This window comes from Cryptomeria japonica, chromosome 3 (assembly GCF_030272615.1).
Source record: "Cryptomeria japonica chromosome 3, Sugi_1.0, whole genome shotgun sequence".
NCBI lineage: Eukaryota > Viridiplantae > Streptophyta > Pinopsida > Cupressales > Cupressaceae > Cryptomeria > Cryptomeria japonica.
In genome coordinates, this window is record NC_081407.1 from 379,620,466 (window position 1) to 379,641,992 (window position 21,527).

The 21,527-nt window shown below is 32.0% G+C and overlaps 1 protein-coding gene across 1 annotated transcript; it reads left to right on the forward strand.

Annotated features, from left to right (window-relative positions):
* The first annotated feature begins 16,094 nt into the window (after nt 1-16,094).
* On the forward strand, nt 16,095-18,428 carry LOC131061756 (G-type lectin S-receptor-like serine/threonine-protein kinase At2g19130). The gene has a single exon (XM_057995580.2). It carries the CDS (start codon nt 16,095-16,097, stop codon nt 18,426-18,428), a length of 2,334 nt encoding a protein of 777 aa, XP_057851563.2.
* The last annotated feature ends 3,099 nt before the right edge of the window (nt 18,429-21,527 follow it).

Consider the following 21,527-nt stretch of genomic DNA (forward strand, 5'->3'; position numbering starts at 1 on the left):
CATAAATCGGCATTGCTTCCTTTAAATCTCACGCATGTTTGCAGTATTTAACTGTAAAAATACATAATAGCTTAAATATTAGTTTTCAACCCAAATAAGATGAACGCCTGAGACAAAAACCACAGCAAATCCACAGAATGATGATCTGAGGTGCCTCTTTTGAAAATAATTGATATATTCTTGAAACAAAAAAATACCTTTCTTTACAACGTTATGATCCACCCTGAGAAGTACGACTTTATCCATAAGATCAGCGTTTTGAAGCAAAGGCAACATTTTATCGACATGTTCCAGAGAATATCTTCCATCATCCACACAATATCCTATTCCCATCCCGTTCTGGCAAGTATAGGGAGCCATTTTCACAACCTACAATACATAAACCCTAGGAATCCGCAATGATGTCATCCGCGTGGGCTTGTTAGTACACGTCTTGTTGAACATGTTGTCTGCGTTCACCACAGGATGCATCTATTCTGGCTTCAAAATGCGATGTTAGTCGTAAATGTCAACCGTAGATTTTTTATCCGATGATGGAGAATGCATAACATGTCTTGTAGTATGACAGATTCGTCTTTTTTGTAGCCACGTTTTTTTTTACCGGTATCTTATCGTGGACGAATCCGGTGGCTTTGCCACAATATATATAGCCTATCGACTATATATATATATAGGTATTTTGTTGTTCATTGGTGATAAAAGTAATTGTATTGTCAAATACTATCCAGCCACACAAATATTATAAGTTTTAATTGATTCTTATAGTTTTTTAGAGTATAAGATTTGAATGCTATTTAGTATTTAATATATCAATTTAAAAATTAATGTTAATTGTAACATTGAATTGAATCTATTTATTTTATTTATAAGTTTTAAAATTGAATTTTACTCCTTTGTACATTCTATTTTTTCTCTTTATTGTGTTTTAATTTATTTATTTTTAATTATGTATTGTTTTGAAACTTTCTCAATTTATAATTATATATAATTAAGAAGGATTACATTATAATTTATAAGTATTGTAATTAATTTTATATATATATTGTTTTTTAATAATATGTATAAATAAATATTTATTTTTTATTCTATATATAATTAGTATAGATATCTTAAATATATCAATCTACTTTAAAATTGTTTTACTTCATTTTAAATGATGTTTTACTATATACAAAAATATTTAAATTATATTGCATCTATGTTATTTTTATTTTTTAATTGACAACTAATTTTTTATACTTAAATTTTAACATTTTATCATTGGTCCAAAATTAATTAAAAAATTAAAAAATTATGAATTATATTTTTGTAAAAGAATTTTGTAATTATGAAATGGTGGAATATTTTTAAATATCTCTATTTTTTATTTTTTATTTATAAATCTATTTAAAACTTCTCATTTTGATGAGGGTATATTTTGTTTTATATGCTTTTTATTTTCAAAAAAATAATTTTATAATAAATATTAATATTTTGACATGTGAATAGTTGTTAAGTTTAAGCTTAAAGGTAAAAGTTAACATTAACACAATCACACCATATCACTCCACCCCTTGTTGCCATTATGAATGCCCCTTGTTATTAATTGGATTTTATGTTAATTATTCTAATATGATTCTATTGAAATGAAAATATGAGGTTTAAGTTACTTATTTGTCTTAAATCCTTTTGAAAAAGATTGCAATCTAGACAACATGTATTATTGAGAGATTAAATTTTAAATTTAAATATAGACATTCTTCATAATAAAATAAAAATTATCCACTAAGGTATTTATGATTTTTTGTTTGAAAAGATGACAACCTTATTCAACACTCACATTTTTCATTATTTTTAGATTCTTATATTCATATTTCTATGTAGGATTTTTACAAATGTATCATTTTTTGTTGCATTGTCTATGGGCAAGAATATATATTATACTAGCATAGATATCTTTTATACATTTATCTACAATATGTCAAGATATCACTTTCAAGGACACTTTAAGATTAATATATTTGTTTCCAGATCATCTCACTCCCTACTATAGTTAGTTTATTTACATATATAATTCATTTATTGTATTCCCTTTTTCTTATAATCTTAATGATGCATAATGGATTGTGATCTAAAATATTTATGATAAAATTGATTATGTAGTATAATCTTTAAAAAATGCCAATATTATGTATTATAGAAATTTGATGTCTTTAATCACCTCACAATGATAAATATGAATATTGTATCACATTTGATAATGTTAGTGTATTACGAATTCAATTGAATACTTTCTAATTTCATGCACAAAAGAAATCTAAATCTTTATTTTTCATTTGATTCCTATAGTACATCAGTATTAGACTGAGGTTGGAATAGAAGGATGAAAGGAAATTGCGAATGGTTTTGAATATTTATTTGTAAAAGAAGTTCTAAATTAAAAGGATAAATATTTTAGCACATTCTTTATTATTTTAAATGCTCATATTTAGCTTTATTTTTCAAATGAAATGCATAATTTTTTTTTATTATAATTTATTAAAGCTTATTAGGTTATATTTATAGCCCATAACACAATACACATTTGATTTATACTTCTTGTCCTCTTATTTTGTTCTAATGTTTATGCTCTCGTTACTTATGAAAACTATTTTTCCATCATTTCCAATTTGACTTCAAATTAAATTGATTCATATAACTTTAAAGACATTACTCTAGGTTCTATTATCTAATTACTACAACCACTATCAAGATATAAAACAATTCATTTGTATTTTTTTATTTTTTTTTGCAAAGTTACAATAAATAAAAATAAAATCATGATCTTCATTTTTGTTTTCTCTTGAAAAATTATACTTTCCTTATCCGTATTATATATCTTTTTCCTATTTTATAACCCTATTGTTCATATGTTTTAATAATGACATTGGATGATTTATACCTTTGATCTACTTCAAGTTGTGTATATTTGTTACTTCTAACTAATTTATGGTAGGTGTGGTTGTTCCTTCATTCTTCTTTAGTATTATTCTAGATTATATATATTTTAAGTCATCTTGCTTTTATATCTTATTAAAATATTGTAGATGGCGCTTGATAAAAAATTTCTCCATTTTATTTGTCTTTGATTGGTACTTGTGATTGCTATAAAATTGATAGTTTGATCAAATCAATTCCTACATAATCCTATGAGATAAAAGAATGAAAAAAACCTAATAAAATGAGCATAACTAAAATATAAATTTCATAGATAAACACTACATAAGATATACTTTGAAAAAATACTCATGAACAAATTCCCAAAACTTTGAAAGCATCCTCACTACTCAATTTATAATTTTGTAATATAAACATCACGATAAAGAAATAGAATCTGCTTGAATACTTCTAAAAGATCAATATACTCTAATACATCCTGAATGATTTCACATATAATAGGTAACCATTTAACAACACATACCATGAAATACTTCACATATGCACTCTACAAGAGAGTTGTATATAGATTGAAACCAATCCAACCATTAAACATGTTCTTAACAAAATTATTAATTTCTATTATCTAAAACATGAATCTCAAAATCATGACAACATAAAATTATTTACCACAACATTTACTTTCTCATTGTGATTTTTTTAATATTAAATATTTTTGTAATGTACAAGAAAAAGATAAAATTTCTTATTAATATTACAATATAAGTTTACAAGTGAACAAAATAATAATTTGACATGGATAAACAAATCTCCTAAGATTCAAGAAAAAAAAAATATTTATTTGTGCATAGATAGAAAAAAAAAATTCTCATGCAAGGTTTACAATGACCTTTTTGTTAACATTGTCGTACTTGTGAACATCACAAAGGTGTTAATCAATGAAATACATAATCACATCCATCCATAAAACCACATGAATCTCTATATTACTCTAGTGTTCCATTAAGGTACCTACAATAATGTATCCAAGGTTACCAACATCTCAAGTAAGAACTCCTCTCATCTTCTAACATGCTGATTATATAAAAAAAAAGGAACAGTTATCAAGAGATTTCTGGATTCGATTGTGTCAAAGATTTTTGCATCAACGTTTCAGATCACACTCCGTGATCCATCATTGGGATGAAGAGAGGAACAAACCAAGTTAAAGATGTACCAGTTTAAAGAACAAAATAGTCAATTTAAATTTGACAATTAAAGGCTCCAAGCTAATGTCAAAAAAATCCATATGATAAGAAATAGAAATAACAATTTATAATACATGATCTACTAATCTAAAGTATAAAAACATCAATAAAAATCATGACAACAAGATATACAACCCATATATTATAATCACAATCTCCCTGTATAAAATATATCAATGAAGCAGATGCATATAAGGTCTTTTTTAAACACAAAATTTAATCCATTTAAAACACAAGAGATTTATAAGCTATATGAAGAAATATAATATAGAAATATAGGTCAATTAAAATAAAATAACTTCTAATTAATTTAGCATTATGGTTATTACCATCATTATTGAAATTTCTCTTAGGTCATTGAGATTATAGGTTACGTTCATAGTGAGTTATTGGAATCATATTTTGGATCATTACTTTGTTATTGTCACAAAATTTTATGACATCCTTCATTCACTAAGAATTTGGACCATTGGGTTGATGGGTGTCAAAATAAGGTGCTAATGCTAGAGACAAGCCCCCTATTTGTCATATTTATCTAAAAATTATATTTAAATTAAAAAATATATATATTATTGGAATACCACAAATTATGTATAATTAAAATAAATATATACTATATTTTGTATGTTGTCCTGCTATGCTTAATGCTCCATTCTTAATGTAAAGTAATTAAAGGTTCTTTCAAAATATTGCTTATCTAATAAAAAAGCATAATTTAGCTTAGAAATGACAAGGTTCAAGATTGATGAATACTTATATATTATAGGACAATATTGAAATATTTTTAAAAAGTAATAGATAAATAATTGAAATAAATTTATATTAATATTTCAATCTTATCTAATATAATTCATAACATAAGAGATAGATAAGATTGAGGCATGCTTAAGCTCAAATGGGTAGGTGATTTGTCTTGGGATGTGGGTTTTCTCCCCATAGGTCTTTGGTTGAACTCCTTCCCAAGTTTAAGATTGGGGACTGCTTGTGGGTTGTGGATCCTACCCCCAGGGACTAGTCTCACATCAACTCGCCTTATTAAATGAGCTGGGTCACAAGGATACCCTCAGTATCTAAAAAAAAAGGTTGAGGTATGCTTATAAATTAGAAGAGCACATGGAAATGAGCTTGAAATAAAGTTATTAGATAGAAAAGTGAATATAAAGAACATTTAGTAATAAAGATATGATTTTTTATTCAATTTAGTGGGGAAGGGTCACCACCCCTAACTATTCCAAATCAAAAACCATGAAAAATAGCTTGGAGATTAAGCCAACAAAAGAATATAATAGGAAAGATTATAACTAGTACATACAGAAAATACTAGAAGTAAGTCTCAGAGACAAAAAAAAAATTAAGAACTAAAAGAAATAGAGTTAAATAGGAAATATTAGGATATTGGGAGATGTAGTCCTAGTCTTCCACCATACGACCCAATGCATTCTCCAAGGAAGAGGAAGTTGTAATCTTCTTTTCTTTATTCTCGTGTTCACCTCTATTCTTTGGCATATTTTTCTTTTTCTTCCTTTCAATTTTTCTTCCCACAATATCATGCCAATAACAAACTTCCACATCAAATTGTTGTTAATTCTAACAAGTTTTTCAATGGCTTTCTCAAGGCACGTGTTCCATTCTCTGTTCTTTTCTCAAATTCTCCACATTGACTCCAAGGTCTTCTAACTTTCCCGCTAGTCCTTGTTGGTTTTAAGAATTTTTCCCCTATTCCTTTTCACTTTATCATCGAGTTCGTCTATTATTGTTCCATTTTTCATATTGTAAGTGGTGACTTCATTTATATGAGTAATTGTATTGGTTATTTAAGATGTATGATAACCATTTTTGAAAGGATGGTTTACTGAAGTCTTAATAATTAAAGAATTAAAATGTAAATGTGTACCACAATCTTAGAGGTCATAAGTAATCTTCTATTTATTTTAAAACGATCAAATTTTACTTATGTAAATGTATAATCATTACTTACTTCAAAGTAATGTTAGAGACTACATTAACCTCTTAAATGAATCAACTATAGAAGTTGTAACATACTTATTTAAGAAAAATTATTAGGCGATAGGCTATTTTCCTCCCAAAAACTTCTGGAGATTTTCGGATTCACAGGTATAGCCCATTCGTCCATTCAAAAATATCGCAGGTTTTTTTCAAATTTAGGGTTTAAGAATTGCGTGCTTTTGAGATTTCTTTTATTTTAAGCTTTTCCATGATTGCTCGTAGCATAGCGTTTCAAGGAATTTATATATAGATGAAGGGAGATGGATACCCAGCATATCGGCGCCCACGACCCCTTGCCAACGTCACCAGTCTGACCTACCTCCAACTTGCTTTGAACACATTCAATGGTAGCATCCCATCCGCCCTGCTGAGCCTTCGAAGACTGCAACACATGGACTTGTCCTTGAACAAGATCTGAGAGGGAACCTGTCAAGCATTCCACCCCAAAACTCTGCTTCCCTTCACGCCCGTATTCTTTCACAAACAACAGTGGGAGGAAGTATTCTTGATTTTGTTGCCAACATTTCCTCTTTAACTCTCTTGGATATCCCAGCCTGCCATCTCAAAAGTATTCCAATCACTAGGGAAAATCTTACAAGGCTTAAAGAATTGCATCTCGATGGTAACATGTTAAGAGGGCACATCCCGTCATTTGGAGATAGGCCTCCACTGGGAATATCTTTTCGTTTAGCCTATATTGATCTTTGTAGAAACCGGTTGAATGGTCCCATTCCCCCAACGCTATTGACTGCATTTCCAAAATTAATCATATGTCAACCAAATCGACTATGTCAAACTAGCCATTCTTACTATTTTGGTGTTGCAAAGATCAAGCATTCATATACCTTCATGGAAATGCAACATATTGTTTATATTGAACGAGATTGGTAAATAAGAAATTAAGATTTGATTTTTCTTTTTATGTTTTGATTTCTTTTATTATATTTCTTATTTTTCTAATTTTTTGTATACACAAACCATATCTAGGCATTTTGATTCTTCCCATTCTAAGAATATAGATATTCACTAAATGATATTATAAGATTTTTTTGTTGGTTTCCCAATTAACTTGTATTCTAGTTAATATCATAAATCGTTTTAGGGCCTCTATACCTGGTAAACACAACCAAGTTGCTCGAAGAGTAGATGGGTCTTTATATTTCTTCACCTTGTAATGTTTACTCATAAGGGTGTGGTTGTAGAGGTTGTTGATAGGGGAAAGGAATTTTAAATGTTTATCAAGATCAACTAGCGAAGTCCTATTGATAGTATATATCTATACTTTTCATATAAGATTTGAATATCTAAAATTGTATCAAGATCTTGTGAAGATTTGGTAAATAACATTCGAGCTTTAGAACAAATTTAATTATTGAACTATATTTTGAATGTTGAATGATTAATACTAACATATTTACTTCACATAAAAAATATTTATATTTAAATATTGGGGGTGATTAATATCATGGTGAGTGGAGTTGACATTGATTTTTTTGACTTCGAATTTTTTATCTACCCAAAACATGCCTTTTTTTTTTATAATCATTAAGTGCTATCATTTATGGGGATAGCTCCCTATATTGCTTGAAATTATAGAAATTACATTGAGTTTAGATATTATAGACCCACTAGTTCATATGCATCTAACCCTCTACATATATATCCTCAACTTTGCATAATAGAAACATAAAGTTTTCATCCCTACTTTAGCCAGTTGTACCCCACAAAAATCCTACACACCCCCGAGATTACACCTGTCCCCCAATGGCTTGATAGATTACAACGGCAAACTCACCAATACCAATTGCTTTGCGGGTGGAGTTCTCTGGAAGCCACCAGTCATCTAACTCAGTAACTCTTCGGAATGGTTCCAAGTTTCCATTGAAGACTACACATCTATAGATCTCCCATGCCTCTTCCCCAAACATCATCAGTCTCGCCTGCTCTTCCCTCCAAACTTCTCTGTAGGCCATTTCTACCCAAAACATGCTATTTTCAAAATGAAAAATGAAATCTTTGTAATTACATGATGTTACCTTATAAAAGAGTTTATGTAACTTCGAAACCCACATCTTATTTAATGAGGTTCAAGATTTTTCTATATGAACATCAAGACAAGCATCCATAAAGGCCAATTACCTACTCCATTGACTTTTGATTTGACTATATGGTCTACAAATATATTTGGCTACATTTTTATGTAAGATCAAGGAGATAAAGATTAGTGATTGCAACCTTTACCTTTGGTGATGTTATCGGTGTCACAAAATAGAAGATAGTTACCTACTCCCTTGACATTGTGATTCGACTATATGGTCTATAACCATATTTGACTATACCTTCAAGAATAAAACCAAGAAGTTAAAGATAAATGATTGTGATATTTATCTTTGGAGATGATACTTGTGTTACAAGGGAAAAGATAATTACCTACTCCCTTGACTTGGTGATTTGACTATAAGGTATGTAACCATATTTAACTTTAGTTTTGAGTAAAGAGTTAAAGATAAAAGATCACAACCTTTATCTTTTGAGATATTGTTAATGCCATAGAAGAGAAATAATTACCTATTCCCTTGATTATATGACCTATAATTATATCTAGCTATAATTTTAAATAAGATCAAGGAATTAAAACCTTTGAAGACATTGTAACATTGTATATAATACCTACTTCTTGACTTTGTTATTTGACTATATGGACGGAACAATGTCGATAGTTTTGACTATATTGCAACATTGACATTCTCGGTGTCACATTAAAAAGGCGCGACTTGACTTCCCACAAACATTGACAATGTCTAAAGTGGATAGTTTGATTATAAGTCGGTAATTAATTACTGCCAAAAATTTCAAAGCATGCGTAGAATTCAAAATGACGTTTCTTTTTCACCTTAGAAGTTCTTTTCGTCGCTAACAACTAATTAGTGATGGAAAAGTGGACAAATTATGCTCAACTCTGGCTTTTTTTTTTTTAATATAATTGAGTTCCAATGAATATTCAACCGAAGAGTTATGGTGTTGTAGTCTATTTTCAGACAATAATTTTGAAGAATGATAAATTTGAATTGGAAGACTTAAACATTGTACCGGAAAACATTCAGTGGAATGGCTTCTATAAAAGCGTTGTACCGGAAAACATTGGTAGCTCTGGTTAGTATGTTAGTTATAAATTGATGGCAGTAAATGGAGGACAGAGGCACTTGAGGTCAAAGGATTTTCACATCTGAAGCTACCTTCTTGCTAACAAATGGTACTTTTCATTAGAAGCACTTCATTTTAATCTATGTTATTTGATAGATAGTGATGAAGTATTAATATATTTAGAAGGCTCCATTTTGAATCTAGGATGATATTTAATATAGATAAAAGTCAATATGGATTATTGTTTGGATAGTTTGGGAGATTTGCGATGTGAGAGTTTTGAGAGATGGCAATGTAGGAATGAGGATGAATTTAGTTCAAGAGTTATATATATTTATAAGGGTCCAAGTCAAGAATATTTTCAAACAAACTTTTAAAAAAAAATCTATGATTCTATTTGATTTTGAATCATTGTATTAGTTTGTTTTATTTTTATTCCAGTGAATCTTAAAAATGATCTAAAGTCATCTTAGTGATGTATGGGTTTTTGTAGTGTTGTTATATACATTTAGAAGCTTGAACAAGTGCCACATTTATTTAATGTTAGTTACATCTCAAAAACTTTATATAAAGAGATAAACATTTTAGAAATTGTGTCTTCTTGTTTGTAGTATTTTTTTGCCACAACAAACATTAAACAATCATATCATGTCACACTTGAGACTTTGCAAATAAAAAATTAGAACATGGATACATAAACTTACAAGAGAGGAAGAAATTTAACACCTTTGGATGAACCAATGGAATTAGCCTAGCAAAAATTTGTTACCAATAAAGTTATTACACTTCCTGAGAATGATCATTTTGAGCCTAGAATCAAACCATTGTGGTGGAATGATAATGAAATTTGTGAATATCATAGCAGCCATGGACATAAAACTAGCAGTTGCTACAAGCTTAAAAACCTTATCCAAGACCTTATTTATCAAGGTGACATTACTATTGAATGAAACCTAAATAATTCACCTAATGAGGAATTAGGCATATGTCAAGATACTCCTTCCAAGCATGATCAAAAGCATACCTATGTCTAACAATGACTCATCTCAAAATAAATCTTTCATCTCTCCCACCATTCCCTCATCCCCTAATGCTTTACAACAACAATCCCCACTATCTTCATCAAATAATGAATCCAATGATGACACCTTTCAAGTTTACCCTCAAGGGCTATCCACAATATAAATCCAAGGTAATCCATTTCTTGATCCCACCCATGATTCAAAAATCCTAGAACCAATGTCACCATGCACTTTATCTTCAATCAAAACCACTCAAGAGAGTTCCAGATTCAAGATCCAGTCCTATCATGCCTAAACATGGACTCCATACAAGAACCCCCATGCATATCCAAACTCATAACCCATGTCAAGAGGATAATCTAGAGTATGAAGAAACAAGTCCTAAAATGAATCAAAATCAAAATCACAAAGACTTTCCATCCCATCCAATTTTTGACCAAGATCCCATCTCCCTAGAATCTCACGATGATCCACTTTTACCTTTTTATTCCATTCATGATGATCCCACCATAGCTTTTTACTCCATCCAAGATGATGCCCTTCCATCTCAACAACAAAGGATCCTTCCAAGTACCACTCATAATCAACTTCCTAAGAAAGATCATGTTATCCCTTCCATCCATTCCAATGATCTTATTTAAAATCAAGAGCAAAGAACCCTTTGCACTCCATCCAATGATCCTCTTCCATGTGAAGATCAAAGTATCCCCTTTTCTCCTTATGATAATCCTCCATATCCTCCTCAAGATCCTTTCATACCTCCTAATCCCCCTCATGATCCAAATCCTCCTCAAGATCCCATCACCCCTATCCAAGCTATCCATGAACCCCTCACATATCAACTTGGTTCATCCACTTTCATAAAATTGAAATTACTCTATGAGCTTATCATTCCCTCCATACCATATCCTCCTCAAAATAAGCTTGCATCATGTTTCAAAAGAAACAAGTATTTTATTGCTAAAAATATTTTTCAAAGTATGCATTATCAAGGAAAAGGGTTAGGCTTCCATGAACAAGGTATATTGGAACCCCTTGATATAAAAGAAAATCAAAATTGTGATGGATTTGGCTACATACCTCACTCTAAATATGTTTGTATCCATTCAGAGTCTCAAATTGCTCCATCTAAACCCAAACATGCACATCCCCATTCATCCCTTCCATCTATCTTAGGTTATATTCCTACATCCACTATCCATTTCACCCCTAACTCACAATGCCCTTACCATACCATATATCAAGATCAACAAAGCCACACATCCTTAAGAAGCTTCTAATAATCTACCTACATGAACTCATCCAAAATACCTCTATATCACTCTTATCCATCCATGAATCCCAACTCTTTTGGAAGTAATTTAGATGTCAAGCATAAAATTCATAAGTTCAAAAATCCATATATGCCCAAGGATCAGAATATCTCATCTAAATGACATAGAAAAAAAAAATTATCCTGAAAAAAAAAAAAAATCCACAAAGGCTCATCAAGAAAGAAGAAAAATAAAAAAGCACATGGATTCCTACATTGCTCATAGAAGCAATGCATTTCTAAAGAACCACAAAGGAAATAAAAATAAAAAACCATGTGGATTCCCAAGTTTCTTATAAAAGACATGCATCTAAAGGAAAAATCAAAATTAGCATCCAAACTTTCTATTCCAAAGGCTTCCTTCACTCATCCTTGTAAAAATATCCCAAAAACCACTAGCTTAAATCCTCCATCATCTTCTTCATCCATTTTGGGTCCTTATGTCCCAAAATCCTCATCCACTTCTCCATCAAAATTTCAAAATCCAAAATCCATTTTTCCTCCATCACTCTACCACCTCTCAAGATGAGTGGCAATGTTGATCATGCCAAATTTTCCATCCATCCCTAGACAAACCTTCCAATACCTCATCCATTATCCAACAACTATTTTATATCCTTCCATTCTTCCTATCCAATCCTTTGCATAAATCCTTAACCCTTCCATCTAATCATCCATTTCATCTCCCCTTACTATCACCTTACCAACATTTGTGAGCATACTTTCAATAGCCATGGTTGATTGGAGCACATATTTACAGATTACTATCTAAATAATGAGATGCTTGAGTCCTTCCTCCATTGCCTATCATGCATCCTTTATCTTCTCAAAAATTAAAAAATGACAAAAAAAAAGTAAAGATCCTTATTTGTTCAATGGTGGAAACCACTTCTTCTAGTGCCTTGGGCAAGTATCGTGATGAAAACTTTGCAAATAGGTACCATGTGTAAATAATTTTCCTCTTGCACTCTACACTTGGGGGCAAGTTTCATCCATGCTATCATATCTACCTCTTCCTCCATTATCCTTCATCGACTGTTATCTTTCATAGTCTCCATTATCTTTCCTACGGATATATCTTGTCTTATGAATGTATGTTTCCTACAATGCACATCATATCATGTCCTATGGATACATCTTTGGTGGTGGCTAATGATGTGGTGAATAGAATTGAGAAGTGGGAAGGCATGGAAGAGGAAATTAAGGAGCTCACTCACTACAAAGGTGGATCAGAAGGATGATAGGAGAGACATGAATAGAGTCATAGAGGAGCTTTAGGTTAACTAGATGACCCTCAAGAGGAAGATGGATGAAATGATCATCTTAATGTAGAAAAGGAAAGAATGAACTCTACCTCTCTTTAGGCCATTCAGGAGGAAATTAACAGAAGGCTTGGGAAGAAAAGGAGCCACATGGAATTATCTTTGTCGATTGTGATAGAGCTGAATGATTCTAGGATGAAGGCTACTCCAATGTCCCTTGTTATTTTTTTGAGAAAAGTCTCTTTTGATTGCAAAACCAAATTGCCTCCCCCATTCCCTCTAATGCCTCTATTTAAAATCCATTCATTCCCTTATTCATTGTGTGATTGGTTTTGTTTTGTGGTAGTAGTGTCAATAAATAACTAGAAATTACATGCCACATCTTTAGTAAGGTTAACTTTACTTTCATGACTTTAGTTGTCAATTCAATCTATTGAGAGTTTACGTGCAAAAAAGCATTCATTGCTTTAGTAAGTTGGAAGTTAATGTGCAGATAATTTTGGCATAGGATAAAGAAACTCCTATGTGCCTTTACTCATGGGTTTTGATTTACACTTAGCCATTAGTTAATTTCACTTGGGATTATTATTAGTTGTTAATTCACTTTTGTCATGCAAAGCAATTAGTTGGAAGGTATGATTAATCTATTTCAAATATGTAGATGTTATTGTGTATGATTTTGTGATTCATCTGCTAGTTGTTATGTTGAATGATAATTAAGTTTATCTCTTATTTGATTTTTTTACTAGATTTAAAATACAAGTTTCAGACCACGTAACTTGCGCACATTAATCATCACACATGGCTTAATTTATTAGTTCCAAATAATTGATGTGATAACATAAAACAAAGTCAAAGAGAGGGATATGACACCAGTGGCATAACAAAAAATAACTACAATACTAGATAGTATGGACATAGGTGAAAATGTGTTTAATTATGTTTAGGTTTAAGCGACAATAATAGACATTGCCATCTGAAAATAAGTTGATTTTTTTTTTAGATAATTTTGCAAAAAAATATTTTAGCCTTCACCTTTTATAGATTAAAAAGATAAGTATAAATGTGAAATATAAGGAAATGCAAGGAAATAGAAATAGGCTAAGGAATATTATTAATGGTAATAGCTTCATGTAGGTATTTAAGTTTAGGTGCCAATTTTCTTTTGTAAGTGGTACATAAAATTTGTATAGGTGCACATGACATATATGAGTGCATAGATTTAGGTTAATATTTATCACTAGACAATGTGGATTATTGTGGGTGGTGTATTCTTATTAGAAGAAGACATGCCAAGAGAGAAAGGAGCAAAAACCATGAAAAATGTATCAACAAAGTAACTCTCTATTCAATGCTTAGTTTGTAAATAGTGGATATATTAGATTTTTTCTAGTTTATATAATAGTAGACGACTTTAGATTCAAATGATTAGAGTTTTGCAAACCACACAAATATTGTAATGAAATAGGTGTGATTTATATGAAAGAGTAGGAGTGTGTTGGAGATAATCCTAGGACATTGTATATGGCATACAAAATAACATCTTTATGAAATGATTATAAAAAATCCACTTAAATAATAATATATTGTACCTCATAAGGCTAACTATATTATTTTAGCCATAATAAATTAGACATTTCTCATGTAGAAAGAGTGGGAGTTTAGATAAGAAAAAATGTACAAATTCTAATCTTTACAATGTAAATCTACACTTCTACAAATAAATTATCTACAACATTTACATCTTCTTTTCATCCTTCTCCTCCAACCTTACTATCATTCAAGGTAGGCCTATGAATTAAATGTAATGAAAATATTTTAAAAATAAAATGGGTGAGATATTAGAAAAGAAGAAAGGACTTGATAGATCTCATATTCCATTCATACAAAATGTGACACAATATTCATAATTATCAATGTGAAGTAACCAAAGACATCAAATTTCAACAATCTATATTATGAGTATCATTTTTTTAGATTATACTATGTAATAACTTTTATTATTAATATTTTAGACTACACAAAGACATCAAATTTCAACAATCTATAATATGAGTATTAGTTTTTTTAGATTATATTATGTAATAGATTTTATTATTAATATTTTAGATTACACAAAGACATCAAATTTCAATAATCTATAATATGAGTATCAGTTTTTTTGAGATTATACTATATAATTTATTTTATTATTAATATTTTAAATTAATCAACATCATCCATAATTAGAATGGTGAGAGAAAGAGAATAGAATTGATTGAATTCAATAGCTAAACAAAAATATTTTCAAAAAATGTAAATATTAAAAATTTAAAAAAAAATTAAAAAAGTGATTGTTGAATAAAGTTATCATCTTTCTCACTAAACAATTACAAAGACCTTAATTGATACATTGAGAATATTTATATTTAAGTTTACTTTTAAGCTCTCAACAATATGTGTCATATAGATTCCAATATTTTTCCAAATGACTTAAGAAAACAACTTAAACCTTGTCACAATCATTAACATTAACATTAACAAACTATTTTAGAAACTAGTTAAACAAAAGCAAGAAAACGTAATCAGATTTCTTACAATGAAAAATTAATATTTTATGATATATACAAATAGAAAATAATATAAATAAAATTACAATACATATGTTACAGTGTAATCTTCTTAGTTATATCTAATAATAAAGTAATACTGTTCCGAAAAATTACAAGTAATATAGATTGGAATCAGTATTAAAGTTAAAAATATATTTTAAATTGATATATTAAACATTAAAAATCTTCTATCGTTAAAACCTAAAACAATACAATAAATTATATTTTGTCTAGATGGATAATATTCATGTCACGATAAATTTTATCACGCATTCTCCCGAACACCACAAAAAATATATAATTATTTTTTATCACTAAATTCCTTTGTCAACTAGTGATATTTTCCACTGGAACGGCTTAACCGATGGTGTGTGAACCCTTTGACACGCAAGGCAAGAGAGAACCGATAGTCTGTGAATCCTTTGACACCCACGCGCATCGAAAATTCGCTGTTTCTACGAACCCTTTGACACGCAAGGCAAAAGAGAAAACATTAACCACCGCTACATCTTTTTTGGCTTTAATACACTTACCCGGCCATTGAAATTCATGGCCTCTTGGAGGTGACGCTGCTCTCCCAAAGGACTTTAGCAATGGGAAAATTATTCCAAAGCCTGTTTCTTGCAGTTACCGTGTTTATTCAACTGAAGAGCAATGGTGCTGTAGTGGAGGCTGGAGATACTCTTTTGCTGGGTTCCTCGCTTACTGGAAATCAGACAATTATTTCAAAGAATGGCACATTTGAGCTGGGATTCTTCAGTCCAAATGGAAACAACTGGTATATTGGCATCTGGTATGCCCAATTACAAGAGAAGACGTCTGTTTGGGTGGCTAACAGGGAGACTCCAGCAAGAAACCGGTCGGGCGTTTTGAAGCTCTCACGAGAAGGTAATCTGATACTGTTCGATGCAGAGGGCGCATCTCTTTGGTCAGTCAACACAACAAACAAGGCCTCCCGAGCTGTGATATTGGATTCTGGTAATTTTCTAGTTATGAGAAATGGGAATAAATCTGAAACTATTTGGCAGAGTTTCGACAATCCCGTCGATACCTGGTTGCCAGGGATGGTAGTTGGTGGAGAGCGAAAGCTAGTCTCTTGGAAAAACTCATTGGATCCTGCTCTAGGGCTTTTTTCCTTACACACGAATCTATCTGGGGCCAAACAATTCGTGCTGACATGGAACAATACTGTACAGTATTGGGAGAGCGGGGCTTGGGACGGCAAAATTTTAAGTGGAATTCCAGAACTTGAAATCAAACATCTCGCTAATTTCAGCTTTGAAAGTAATAGCTCAGGTTTGTTTCAAACCTATACATTGATTCCTCCCTTCAATGCACTCGTACGTCTCGTCCTGACTAAGACCGGACAAGTGCATATGTATCTATTCGATGGCAGTAACTGGACCATGACTTGGTCTTTGCCCAGAGATGGTTGCGCTGTATATGGTCCTTGTCGTGCGTACGGAGCCTGCGAGTCTAGAGATCTCCAAGTCTGTAGCTGCGTGGAAGGCTTCAAACCCACAGACAATCGCGCCTGGCTCTCGCAAGATTGGGCATCCAGTGGCTGTATTCGGCAGAGCCCGTTAAACTGCAGCACTGACGGATTCATCGACATTGATGTCACTTTGCCAATCGATTCTGCTTCTTCATACCCTGCATCTACAAAGAAAGATTGCCAGAAAGCCTGCTTCCACAACTGCTTATGCACAGCGTTTAGTTTCAATCCGCCTTCAGGGCCCTGCCAAATATGGTTTGGAGATTTGCTAAACATGCGCAACATTACTTCATCAAAAAGCAATTCAAATGTCTTCATTCGGGTAGGTGCCTCTCAACTTTCTCCGAAACACAAAAACACGGGTACTGTAGGCCTAGTGCTTGGTATTGTAGGTGCACTCACCGTTGCTCTGGGTGTCTCTTCAATTTTAATTTGGTGGAGGCATCAGCTGCGGTCGATGGACAGGCCTGCAGATCCCTCCAACTCTTTTCTGAGAATGTTTACTTACAAAGAATTGAAATTTGCGACAAGGAATTTTAGGTCTAAGTTGGGGAGCGGAGGCTTTGGCTCCGTGTTCAAAGGATCTCTACTGGATGGTACGCTTGTGGCCGTAAAAAAAATGAAGGGGTCAATACAAGATGAGAAGCAATTCCGAGCGGAAATAAGTTCTCTTGGAAACATACAACATGTCAATTTGGTAAGGCTTCGAGGGTTTTGTGCAGAAAGATTGAGACGGTTATTGGTTTATGATTACATGCCCAAGGGCTCTTTAAATTCCTTACTGTTTAAGAGTAATTGCAAAAGTAAAGGAGAGATGCTCGACTGGAAGACCCGATTTGAGATTGCAGTAGGCACTGCAAGAGGTTTACTTTATCTCCATGAGGAATGCAGAGATTGCATCATTCACTGTGATGTTAAACCTGAAAACATTCTGCTAGATAGTAATTTGTCACCGAAGTTGGCCGATTTTGGATTGGCAAAGCTTGTGGGTAGAGATTTTAGCTGCGTACTGACTACTACAAGAGGAACGAGAGGGTACTTGGCTCCAGAGAGGATCTCCGGTCTTCCCATCACTTCCAAAGTTGACGTCTACAGTTTTGGCATGACGCTGTTGGAAATCATTTCTGGGAGAAGAAATCTAGATTTAACCGTGCAAGATTCAAGTTTGTATTACTTTCCTCCGTGGGCTGCAACTCAAATTCATCAGAGGAAGACGATGAATCTTGTGGAGGAGGGTGTTGCAGAGGAGGCAGACATGGAAGAAGTGAGAAGAGCATGTGTTGTAGCGTTATTGTGCATTCAAGAGGAGGAGGAAGTGAGGCCTAGCATGAGGCAAGTGGTGCAGATGCTGGAAGGGAAGACGGAGCTTCAAACTCCGCAGATTCCGAGCTCTGCGGTTAGGCCACCACACCAAAGCGACACAAGCAGCTAGAGCGATGGCAATGGTACAAATCAGAATAATATAGTTAGAATAATGTAAGTGGTTAATGCATTCTAAAATGTAGAGGCACCTTATTTAAGCTTAAACTTAGTTAGATGTACCTAGTATACCTATTTCAATAAAATTAGGGATGTGACTATTTTATTTGTCAAAAATTTGTAAATATATTATAAATTTTATATGTATTTTTATTTTAAGATTTATCTTATTATTAAATATTAATAACTATTATATTTTAATGATTGTAAAATTTAAAATAGTTTTCTTATAATTAGTTTTTTGTGGTGGTTTTATGGCAGGGTTTAATGGTTAAGATGATATTTTGAAATAGCTGTGTTAGTTAAAAATAGTTATTATTTTAACTTTTTATTTTGACTACAGTCTATTTTAAATGTACTAGATAAGGTTTTCCATAAATGATCTTGGCATCTAGTTTTTGGGTTTGTCTTAAATATTTTATCATTTAAAAAATCACTATTAAATTATATGAGGAATTTTTTTTGTGTGTGTATTATTTTGATTTGTCTTTAAATTAAATTTATTAAACGAATCATATTTTACATTTATTTATTTATTTTACTTTTTATAATTTCAACACTATTTTAATTAGGTACTCATTTTTTAACTATCTTATAAGTTACTAGGATAGATGTAAAATGTATGGGTTGCATGATTTATGTCCATTTTCTTTCCTTTTTCTTTTGACATGTTTTACACTTCAAATGTTATTGCAATATCCCTCACTTTGGTTAAAAGTTTTGTCATTACTCAAAGAGCAAATTTTGTGAAAAAATTAATGTATTTATATTATATCATCATCAACTAAGTAATATTTTATCTAAAAACCAATGAATCAATCAATAGGGCTTGGATATACTCGAGGATGTCGCAAGGATTTTATATTACCATATAAAGTCTTACTGGTGTTTCTCAACATCATCAAGTCTTTAATTTTAAAATATATGCATCAAGCAAACCTTTTTTTATTGGTATTGAAACCTTCATTTTTCAAAGCTCAAAACCATAGGTTTGAGGCAAAAACTAGAAAGGAATAAAATTAGAAATTGCATATATAAAAAGATTGAAAGTTTAAAATGAGAAAGAATACGTGAAGGCCTTTATAATATAAACTTGATCTTCTACAAAGAAATATTCTAAACCATCTATAATTTTCTTTCATCCTTTGACTCCAACATTAGTTTGATACTAATTTAAGCCTAGGAGTGATATGAAAAAAAATATTTATAAAATATTTTGGGCAATAAGTTATAAAACAAGTTAAGTAGGAAAGACAAAAAAAAGTGTTGTTTCATTGATTTAATGCAATAAATTTAAATAGATGATATAATTGTTAAAATAGAATAATAGAATCAAAACTAACATCTTAACCGCAATAAAAAAGTGATAGCTTATTAATGTAACATAAACTAAGTATTTTTTATTAAGGGAAAACGGGTTTTGAAGGGCCCATGAAACCCTTTACATCAAAGAGTCAAAGTCCACCAGAAAAAACTAAAGACAACAACCATAGAAAGGACAATTGGCCAAGACAAAAAGCCAGTAGCAGAAAAAACAGAACACAAAAGAAACTGAACACAAGCTAGTAGAGAAAGCAGAGAAAAACAATCAAGCTAGGTGAAGTTCTTTAGCAATTCGGCCACTTCCAGCTCCAGTTGCTCCATTGTCGCAACAGTCTCCTTGAGCTCTTCAATGTACCTACTCTGGTTTTGCTTCTTCTTGGTACTTTCTCTTGTTCTTTTCCTGGGACCTTCTTTCTCATCTGCAGGGGTTCCGTCCTTCTCTTCAGTAGCTCCCTAGGGGCTTTATCCCCTGGGCCTGTTTGAGTTTGCTAATTAGGACCTTGATACTCTCAAAAGCAACCTTTAGAATCTCGTGACTCTACTCCCCTATCTTTTCAATTGTCTTCTCGATCCCTACCATCTTATTTTCAATTGCCTCTACCCTATCTTCCAGGGTTTGAAAGCTATTGCGTTGGGATAATTTCCTCTATATTGATGATAGCTTTAGTTTGGTCACTTAAGTGGTCAGGTAGGGAACTAAATTTTCCAGTGCCAATGGCTTTCAAAGCTGCAAGTTTGTTAGCTTCCTGGACCTATTTATATTTTATTTCTTTCACTTCCTTCTGTACCCACAGGAAAATCTTACTAAAGCAGTTCATTCCAATTTTTATACAAAGGTCAAAGTCCAAAGGAGAGCCATCCTAAGCCTCATCTCCCACATGGTTCAAGTTCACCTCCAGCTCCACCTCCTTCCCCTCAGCCATCTTAATTTTCTTATTGGGGGTATTCTCCCCAGCCAAACCCTTGCTCTATTCCTTAGAGCCTGTAGAAAGGGGCATGCAGTTATTGGCCTCCAAATCCTCCATTCTCAACCTCTTCCTCATTATCTATCTCCATGTCTTCTTCACTCTCCTCTTCTTCCTCATACCAACTGTCATTGTCCCCCCCTTCTTTTTGTTAGAATAATCGGTGGACAACTAAGAGGGTGGGGTGAATCAGTTGTCAACATATTATATTAATCAAACCACTTTATAACTCATAATTAGAGCACATAAAAATGAATATCAAAATAGAAGAAACAAATACCGGTAAGCAATAAAACTTAAGAATGAAACATAGAATTAACACAATGTAACCATACCACATAACACCATGATCTACAATGAGATCTTACATCAATTTATACAAACCCTAAGGCCAAAAAGATATTACAATAAGATCATTACATATAACCACATTACAATGATATGTCATGTTGGTTTTAGACCAAAACAACATTAACCAATCCATAAGTAATCCTGGTAACGTGTAGGGAACACATTACATGATACTGGTCCATAACCTAGATAGATACCAGACCTAATTTGGGTCCATCACGTGAAAGCGATGTCTCCAATCAGTTGAGGCATGAACACAATCACCTTGAGCATCTTGAATTCCATCTAGAAGCTGCACCAACACCACTTATGCATCATGTCAAAGATTCTTAGTAAAAGCTCTGCCGGTAAAACCTTAAACCCTTACCGGTATAGGCTTACTAGAATGTATGGTAGCATCCGATTAGCAAGTC